Source organism: Lathyrus oleraceus, chromosome 5 (genome assembly GCF_024323335.1).
Source record: "Lathyrus oleraceus cultivar Zhongwan6 chromosome 5, CAAS_Psat_ZW6_1.0, whole genome shotgun sequence".
NCBI lineage: Eukaryota > Viridiplantae > Streptophyta > Magnoliopsida > Fabales > Fabaceae > Lathyrus > Lathyrus oleraceus.
In genome coordinates this window covers 527476126-527486742 of record NC_066583.1, presented here as the reverse complement: position 1 = coordinate 527486742, position 10617 = coordinate 527476126, and the positions used below count along the sequence as shown (strand labels likewise).

General features: G+C 34.9%; 1 protein-coding gene across 1 annotated transcript; it reads left to right on the top strand.

Moving 5' to 3' along the window:
• The first annotated feature begins 9469 nt into the window (after window positions 1-9469).
• On the top strand, window positions 9470-10255 carry LOC127081825 (E3 ubiquitin-protein ligase CIP8-like). The gene has a single exon (XM_051022054.1). It carries the CDS (start codon window positions 9470-9472, stop codon window positions 10253-10255), a length of 786 nt encoding a protein of 261 aa, XP_050878011.1.
• The last annotated feature ends 362 nt before the right edge of the window (window positions 10256-10617 follow it).

The window sequence follows — 10617 nt, the reverse complement described above, 5'->3', positions numbered from 1 at the left end:
CCATCATTATCAATATTGGAATTTCTATTTTAGGTATTTTTTGAGTTACTTGAATAAAGAAATTATTTACCTCATACAATTTGGTGCCAACCAACTTAGACAAGACATCTGCTCTGGTGTTTTAAATTTCACCAATTTCTCTCTTGCTGAAAACATGTTATTGTAGCGGTGGCTCTTTAGTTTGGATTTCTTCTTTAATTGTGAGGCTAAGAGCTAGGAGTTTGTCCTCTGCTTTGTGCTTTCTACCCCATCTCGACGGCCACTGTAAACCCAACAATAACTGCTTCATACTCGATTTGATTGTTGGTAGTAGGAAATTAGAAATGTAAAGATATCTTGAAGGTTAGTACGACTTCTTTCTCCAAGGTATCTCTAAATAGTAACTAGATATGTGTCGGCTATTGGACGACCCATTTGTAAATACTAACAAGATATATGTCGGTTATTGGATGACCCGTCTGTAAATATTAACCATGTATGTGTCAACTTTAGTGCGCCTGAGGTCGTTTCTAATATGAAATTTGCAAACGATTGTGCCTTCAGAGATTTCATGGCTTCATAGAAAACATTAAACTCATACATATCGATGAACCATTTTGTCAGTCTCCCAGCTAGATCTGGCTAGTGGAGAAATTGCCTTAGCGTCAAGCCGGTCCTGACGACTATGGCTTGTGCTAAGAAATAGCGTTGTGGCTTTTTGTATACCATCACTAAAGTCATCATGACCTTTTCTAGCTTTTGATACCATCTCTGGTTCAAATAGAGATTTTGAGATGAAAAATCGACTTTTGCTGATCGCTTAGCTCTGTTACAAGGATATCATTGACTGCCTCCTTGAATTCGGTCAAATAAAGGTATCGAGGTTCTCCCATCGTTGTTCGAGATAACACGAGCAAAGTGGACAATGCATCTTCAGGGACATGAATGCTTGTTGACACTTAAGTGTCCATTTCAAAAAGTGATTATTTCTTTAACAACTTGTAAAAATGGAGGGTGTGTTGTACTAACTTCGAAATGAATATATTCAAAGTCGTCAACATCTCGTTCAACTTCATGACTTCCTTCTTTGTTGAAGGTATCGCCATGAGAGTGTTAGTCTCACACTTGTCTGGATTTTCTTCTATGCATCCTTTCTGTCAAATAAAAACCCCGAAACTTTCCAACTCTCATCCCGTATGTGCACTTTTTTAGATTGAGCCTTATATTGTACTGTCAGACTCTTCGAAAAAATTGGGCTAGGTGCTGGCAGTGTAACTCTTCTTTGATGGACTTGAAAATCACGTCATCCTTATAAACCTCTAATGTTTTGCCTATTTCTTCCTTGAAAACCTTATTCATTATCCTTTGATATGTTTCTCATGCATTTTCAAACCAAAGAGAATTACGTTGTACTAGTAGTTAACTTGCTCAGTCATAAAAGCGATAATTCCTTTGTCTGGCTCGTATATTGGTATCTTATTGTAGTCAGAGTATGCATCCATATGAGCTTGTATTCGGTTGGGCTATCAACCAACTTATCTATAATTGCGTCCCGGTATGATTCCTTAGGGTATACTTTGTTTAAATAAGTATAATCAACACACATTCTTCATTTTTCTAAGGCTTTCTTGACCTACACTACATTAGATATACCCTTAGTTTATTTCACATTAGAGATAAAAAATAACATTCAAAAGACCTTGGATTATCTTCGTTATTGCCTCTACCTTCTCAAGAGATTGTCGTCTTCTCCTTTGTGACATGTATCGAGCGCCGGAATCAACCTTTAGCTAGTGACATGCCACCCTAGCATCTATTCTCGACATCTCGTGGGGAGAGATGTTGAAGAGATTGGTGTTGTCTCTCAAACATTATACTAATCCTTCATTTACTTAAGAAGGTAGGTCAACTCCTATCCTTACTTACCTAGTCGTATTATCGTCTAACTGGACAGTCTCGAGGTCTCTGTCCATAACCAATCTTAGGACCTTCCCTTTGATCCTGGTTGAGAATCCTGGCTCATTTTCCAACATGGTTTACAATCGTCGCTCTACTAGCTACTTCGACTCTTCCTTTAGGGATGAAGATAATTGTTAAGGGATTATTCCGTATCACTTCCTATATCTAATGAGTTTCACAAAGGGTGACTTTGATTACAACATGTCAACCATAATTATTGTGGTACTTTAACTTCTGATATATGGGAAGCCACTAGAAAGAAATTGTGAGTTTTTATGGTTTGAAAATCATACTTTTTTTCTTCTTAAATTATGATATTTATGTAGTTGGAAAAATCGAATGTTCTTTATATTGAACAGACACATGGTTCATAGGAGTCTTAGATTCATATCTTCACAAAATTTATTTTGCCAACCTCATTTTAATTTTATTTTATTTTAATTGAATTAAGAAATTTGAGGTTTACATATTTTTACAATTGTATGTTGAAGAGTCATTGACTGATTGATTTGTGTAGTTGTCACACATGAACTTGCTGTCGGTAGAGAGAATGTGTATTATGTTCCATGAGAGATATAAATGATTCAGGAAAAAAGTCAAAAGTCACTGTGATAATGACTAATATAATCGATACATTTTTAATTTAATGACCAAAATGAGTGGGACATAAGTGAAAGACTTAATTGAATCTTTCCCTTGTGCGTCCCTTTCAAAAGAGATGTTTTGACATTCTTTAATTTAAATATTTATTATTAATGTGTTTATTATAATCAATTATATATATATATATATATATATATATATATATATATATATATATATATATATATATATATATTTGGGCCGACCCTGTTCAAGTGCAGCATATGCTGCAGCACATGCCCCAAATATTAGAGGGCTTCAACTTTTGAAAAATTCAATTTTTTTTTATAAATTTTAATAAAAATAAATAAAATATTATTAAAAAAACTCAATAATTGAAAGAAATTGATGATAAAAACTCAATACATACAAGAATTAAAATTGATCAAAACTCAAAATAATTATAATTAAATTTATTTTTAATTAATACGTAATTGTATTTTTGATAGATTTTTTTAATTATTATAATTGTAATTTTTAAAAAAATTGAGTCTATTTTTATAATTAGAACGGATTTCTGATATGATTGGGCCGATATATATATTATTCACAATAATTAAATTGATGTGAGTGAAGTCGAAACAACACTCAACAAATTAATTGTCTACGTGTTACAGAATAGATGTGTATCAAATGTTATTTTATAGAATCAAACAATAGTATTCTATTTTTTTCCGCTAAAAAAGTGCTACCAAAGAATCGTTACTATGATACACTATAAATTAAATATTTATCATTTAATTATTTATCTTTACAAAAATGTTAATAGAGTCTAAAGATTACATAAATAAATAAAAAATATGAACAAAAGTGCAATAATAACTAATCCTCTATTTTAATGCTTTAATTTTTTCAGCATATTTTATTATAGTTATTATGTTAGTCTTTAATTAAAAAATTAAATGTAATTGATAAATTTGTTAACAATTAATATCATTTTTACATATTTAATTTTAGAAAAATAATTTGTATGTCAGGTTTAAAATACAAAAAGAATAGAGCTTGCATATCTATGATATATTTTTTTAAAATAACCATATTTTTTAAATTAATTTTTAAAATAATTATTTTTTCAAAAAAATAATCGGAATAACCACATTTTCAAACAGATGCGCCAGATCAACTGGCGCATCCATTTAACATGAAGAGGAGGCGTCATTGGTGCTGAAGCATGCTTTCAACGTATTGCATGGAGGCGCCAGCAACCATGGTGCATGCGCATCTGCATTGGTGTATGAGCCAATTCATCTGGCGCATACACCTAAATTGTTTTTTTTTAATTTTTAATGATTTATTTATCAATTAATTAAATAAAATATTGGAAAAAAAATTATCAATGTTATAATAAAAATTATATGGAATTGATCAAAAATTCAATGACCGTCCCGATCGAAACGTCTCCCTGTTCCACATCCAAGTGCGTTAGTCTGTCTTCGAGGTCTCCCACGATTTTCTTGAGGTGTTTGGGATCTTTGAGTGATGACATGATCCAATGGTAGCTGGTGTGAAGGTTCGGTGGAAGGTCCAGCGATATTTGATAGATGTGTCATCATTTGCTCCCAATAGTCGGGGGGGGGGGGGGGGGGGGGGGGGGGGGGGGGGGGGGGGGGGCTCTGGCCAATGGCGCTTCGTAATGGAATTCGGTGCCCATGTTATCGTAGTTGGATCGATATGGTTAGGTGAATTATGGACGACATAGTTGCCCGAATTGGGACATTGAATCGTTTTGGAAACTAAACAGTGGTTCCTGGGGTGTACTATATTTTAACAATTGTTGGGTGTTTTGGTGATGAGATGTTTGGGTGGTCATTGGTGGGGGGCTACGATGAAGTGAACCGTATGAATCATCTGGGCTATAGAGTGTTATAGTGGCTGCGTATGGTTGTTGGTGGGTAGGGTTTGATTCTTGGTTTTGAGGTAGGGTGTGTAGCATGAATGAATTGCGAGGTTGGGTGTTTGGCATGAATGAGTTGCGAGGTTGGGTGTTTGGTTTTTGGGTGTATGTGGTAGGGTAATGGTATGGGGTTGGTTGTTGGGTTTGGGTGATTTGACATTGGTGTTGGACGGGGAGTTGTTGTTGGGCGTATGAGTTTGTATGGATCAATCAAATACCTTGGCTCAGACACAAACTGTTGCGTTGTAATCGATCTAAACCATGTCATATATTGTTGAGTAGGTCTAGCACCCTGTATGACTGGTTCGTTTAAGATGTGTTGTCTTCAATTCCTCCAATGACGACACATCTCTTTTGTGAAGTCTCTCTAGTCGGAATAATCTCATTGGGCGTCGACTCTTTTTTTATGCCAATCTCTCAAATACGTCGGAGGTTCTGGAATTTGTTGTTGCATGCCGAATTGCAGTTTTACCCGGTCACTCTAATGCATCTCCACAGTAGTGAATCGGATAATTAGTGACTTTGTTGTCCAAACTGCATCATCATCATGGTTAACCTGATGATCAAGACCCAGATATGGCCTCTAGATAAACTGTACACCAATACGACATGATTAGATGATAAGTAATTTGAGAAGTATTTTTAAATTAAAATAGAGTTGTGTATGAGTATTACATCGTCTGGTCCAATGTGATCCAATAGATTGCAGTAGACTACTATATCGTGTTTCAGACACCTATTGTAGTTAATCCCTCTAACTGACCACCTAGATAAAAAACAATTGAAAAATATTATTTACAGTTAATTATAATATAAAGTCTAATTAATTACATGGTAAAGTTTTAAACTTACTTTGTTGCAAAAGGGAATATTAATGGATTCTTGTTTACCGGGGCGAGTGACGACATTCTTGACCAACCCCATGCTTGTAGCAAATACGCACGTGAATAAAAAGTACAAGACGGGACTTGTGCTATTGGAAATGGAATATTCCACCATCTTTTTTGGACGTATCAACCATGCATCAAAGGTTTTTCTTTCTGTAAACCTATTATACAAATTGACGGTACATGGTTGTATGGGAAATAAAGGAACGTTACTGATGGCAGTGGCACAAGATGGCAACAACAACATTTTTCCAATCGCCTTTGCCCTTGTTGAAGGGGAGACTGTTGAGGGATGGAGTTTTTTCCTAAGAAATCTTCGATTGCACGTTGCTTCTCAACCTAACTTATGTTTGATCTCCGACCGACACCCTTCAATAGTCAGTGCATACAAAAACATTGATAATGGCTTTTAGGATCCTTCGTCGACGCATGTCTTTTGCATTAGACATATCGCTCTGAATTTTATGCGGGAGATCAAAGACAAAACATTGCAGAAGAAGGGTGTCAATGCAGGTTACACATTATCAGAACCTTCTTTCAAACACTACCGCGAAGAAATAAGATTTCAGGCTAGGGGCGCTGTTTGAGACCAGACGTTCCAAATGGAGCTAGTGTTGCAATCTAGGCAGTTGTTTAGTGATGCTTCAATGAAATTCATTAGACACAAAGCTGCCAAAGCAAACACACATGTGGTCACGGTGTTTGACCGTACTAAAGGTTGATACAATGTTGCTGAGTCCATGGTGTTAGACGATAGTACCGATCTAGAAGGGGGGTTGAATATATGAGTTTTGAAATTTAGCGCTTTTTATATATGTTTTCAACGGTTGCGGAAGCACCCTGGATTGTAATCGTCTAAATGATCTGTTAATGGAAAGATCGGATATGCGTGAAACCAAATGGAATTACTTAAGATAGAGATTATCAACCCTATCTAAATCAATCGATTAACCACTATGATCCTTGATATCGTTACCTCTAATAATGCTTAACACAATAAGAGATCAAGTAAAATATTACTAAGTTTGTGTGAGGTTAATTTTATCGAACACTTGGTGTGCACTCCACACTAAGTTTCAATTTCACTCAAATTGAATGTGAAGAATTTTACTCAGTTGCAATCCAAGTGATTGCAACAACTTATCGAACAATTACTATGCACACCAATCAAGCGATATTGATTCTACGATTAATTTCACACAAAACGTAATTAATGCAGAATTTAAAGAGTTAAGAGATAGAGAGAACAAGATCGGATTTGTTGAGGCAGTTCCCCTATTGTCCTCGCTTAGGGTACGTCTGCCCTTAATTCTAAATCTAGAATCGAGATGTTTTTATTAACACGTTGCAAAGTCAATACAAGAGAACAAAGGATCACCACCAATCAACCCCTAGAGTTGTTGCAGATCATATTCTATTCTCTCCCCTTGATTCGAGTTGAATCAAGTCCTTCAAGCGCTTCGAACAAACCTCCGGTTACCGCTACCTTATTGCAAGAACACCACGTTCTCCAAAACTTCAGCTTGACTAATTTCGAACGCAAGTCGCTTGAACCCTAAGCTTTCTTCATAATCCTCCGGTTATCGCTACTCGTTTGACCGAACCTTCCGTTCTTCAAACGTTTCACTTGGCTGAATCTGCGAAGCAAAGGTTAGTGCAAAAACCCCCAATTCTTGGAGGACAAAATCTCAATGGTTTTATTCAAGAAAAACCCACACAAAGTCTCAACCCAAACTAAGATAATCCAATCTTATTTGAACGTTATCACAAGAGCAATGCACAATGCTCAACAAAGATTATTATGTGTCATTATTGAGAAATGCAATGAAGAATGAAAATGATGAGCATTTAGGTGTATATCTTCCACCTTTCTTGTTAAAACGTGGAACAAGAGACTCTAGAATATTTATATGATGCATGGACAAAGTAACAGACATAACATAATAATTTTGCAAAAATGCATAATAGAAAATTGAGTGCCAACAGCGACTAATCGACCTATTCACACAGTTGAGTTGACTCAAACAGGTTGAGTTGACTCATGACTCGACCTGTTCATACCCGTGGCAACATGGTTCAAATGAAACATCCAATGAGTCGACTTAAACAGGGGATGAGTCAACTCAAACAGGTTTTTCCAAAGTTGAGTCGACTCATGACTCGACCTGTTCAGACCCGTGGCAACATGGTTCAAATGAAACAACCAATGAGTCGACTCAAATAGGGGATGAGTCAACTCAAAATCCTTAAACTGTCAAAAATGAGTTTTTGATATTTTGGTCAATTCAAACCATTTTCTTATGAACCTAAGGTACCAATGATGATCAAGTGCATTATTCACATCTATGAAATGCTCATATATGCATGGACTCATTTCACTTATACTTTGAACATGTTGGAGGATGAATGCATTATATGATATGATGACACCATCCAAAGCACACATTATGAGGAACGAAGAAGGTTTGACATCATTAAAATAAGGACAAGGGATCTTTGCCCTTACACATGGATCACAATGAAGGCATGTCGATGGGACAATACAAAGTGAAACTAGATAGAGGTTGGTGCGACTGCGGAAAGTTCCAAGTCTTTCGTACACCCTGCTCCCATGTCATTGCGACATGTTCAAAGGTTCGAAGGGATCCATCATACTTACTATCTGACGTTTACAAAGTCATAAGCTTATCCAATGCTGACAAAATTAGTTTTTTAGTAGTTGCAAAAGAGGATTACTGGCCAGCATATCAAGCGGACATTGTCTGGCACAATGGAGTTATGCGAAGAAAGAAAAAGGATCGCCCAAACAGCACTCGTATTCGAACCGAAATGAATATGGAGAATAAAATGGTTCAATTATGTAGCTCATGTCGTCAGTCAGGTCACAACCGTACTAACTGTCCTAGTGTTGGAACGAGCACAACAAGATAATTTTACATGTACCTCTTTTATAATATATAAAAAAAATTATTTCATATGATAACTTTGTGAGGAAATATCATCACAAACAAATACAACACATTCAACACACAAGTAATACATAAACAACAACACAAACAAATACAACAATTAAAATACCATTACTATAACTAAGCGTTTACAACCATCAATACAATTTTGAACATATTATGCACCATCTTGCGAATGTCTCTATCAGTCTTAATATCCACTCATTCAAGCACTTCTCCATTTTTGTTGAATGTGAACTCAAGCCATTGAATCCTTTTAATCCTTTCACCATCTGCAATTTCTCCTTCTAACCAACGATCCAACGTCCGATTTAGACGTTCTAACAAATCTATATTCCAAAATCGAATCTTTATCGGCGGTGCGGCTGATGAAAAGATTAAATCGGTATTTCTCTTATAAATATATTCAGACATGGTTAAAAATAAAAAAATTGAAGGAGATTGAAGTAGAACGAAAGAAAATGTGTTTTGAGGGTAAAGGTTGTGTGAAAAAATATGGGAGATGCGCGAGGTATTTATAGATGAAGCTTTCAATTCATGCGCCAAAGGACTAGGCGTCACAAGCACATAATCAGAAACACATGTATGCGCCAGAAGCATGGGATCAAGACACATGCATGTGCCAACAATCTTGGCGTCTCCATGCATGTTAAATTGATGCGGCAGTTGATCTGGCGCATCGGTTTGGAAATGTAGTTATTTGGGTAAAAAAATTTAAAAAAAATAATTATTTAAGAAATTAATTTAAAAAATATGATTATTTAAAAAAAAAGTCCATATATACTGTGAAACAAGTACATTGATTTCTTCGCAATTATATCAGAATCTCTATTATAGTATTTCATTCATTAATGCCTTTATATCTGAATATTTATCATAGATCGTAAAATATATATGTTAATGAAAAAATAATTAATGCATTTCAAAATTCAAAAAATATTTTATAAAAGATTCAAAACATGATTTTTTTATAGATATTCTCGCAACAAACTATGAATCTTTTTTGGGAAGTTTCCACCTATTACGGAGAGTTTGTTATTTAGTTCCAAATCATTCAGTTATATATACAATTCAATTCAAGAGTGTCACTTTATATAATTTAGGATCACATCAATATTTTTAAGTATACAAAGTTCATCATGGATGAATATTATTGTACCGCACATCCTTCAATCGATTGTGATGCATTATGCGACAATGACCCGTATCTTAATATAGAATTCAATTACACCATTATCAGTGTTCCAAGTGATAAAATGTTGCCATCTTTGAGTGAAACTAAAAGTTACGTTCTTTGTTATGAGTCAAAAGATAAAGAGATCCAAAAAGCTATCATTCTAGCATGGCTTTCTGAAATAGATGTTCCTGAAGATGCTTTTACTATGGTGCTACAAGAAATTTCACAATGTGTACATGAGATGGTTGATGGGATATATAAGAACTCGAAAGATCTTTCTATTCGAGTTGATTTTTCTGTTACACGGAATATTAAAGAGGGTGATGAAGATGAAGATGATGTGGAAATGGAGGTAGAAGAAAATGAAGATAATGAATCAAGAAGGTCTACTGAAGATTATCGTCGTGGAAATGATTATGGAGATTCATGGAGTTCGTATAGGGAAGAGGATATGGGAATTGAAGATGGTGAAGATGAATGGGAGTATGGTTGGGAAGAGGGAATAGAGATGGAACAAGATATTAGGTTTGTTCCTGCGGCTAAATCTTGTATTGAGGGATTGAAGATGGTAACGGTTGAAGAAGCGGAAAAATGTAGTATTTGTTTCGATGATTTCAAGGTTGGTGTCTGTCTGTCATGTTCGCATATGTTTCATAAGGATTGTATTCAAGATTGGTTGAATATAGGCAATTCTTGTCCCTTGTGTAGGTTTCAATTGCCTACTAATAGTAATAACACAAGTGAATAATAAGAAGTGCGTTGCAATTTTTGCTTACAATTTGTTTTATTAATTATGGTTTGTTTTTATTGTGATGTTTAATGAATGCGTGTTTATGATTACTTAACCAACAAGTATTTACTTTTTCAAAAGTATTTGTTCTGTCACTATAATAGCTTGTACACTTTCATTCTACCCATGTTTCACTTCTTCTCTAAGATTTAACGTGTCATAACTCTAAAAAAATAATATTTTTAAGTTTTTTGAGTTTATCACTTCAATGGAAAATAAAGCATAGTTAATTTCATAATTGCTATTCTAATTCCATACAGCTGATGATCATTCTAATCGTTATATATTTAACCTCAACATCAAACTGTACACTAATGTTA

What these genes read in the sequence shown, in the direction of transcription:
- LOC127081825 (XM_051022054.1), top strand. Translation starts at nt 9,470, where the DNA reads ATGGATGAATATTATTGTACCGCACATCCTTCAATCGATTGTGATGCA.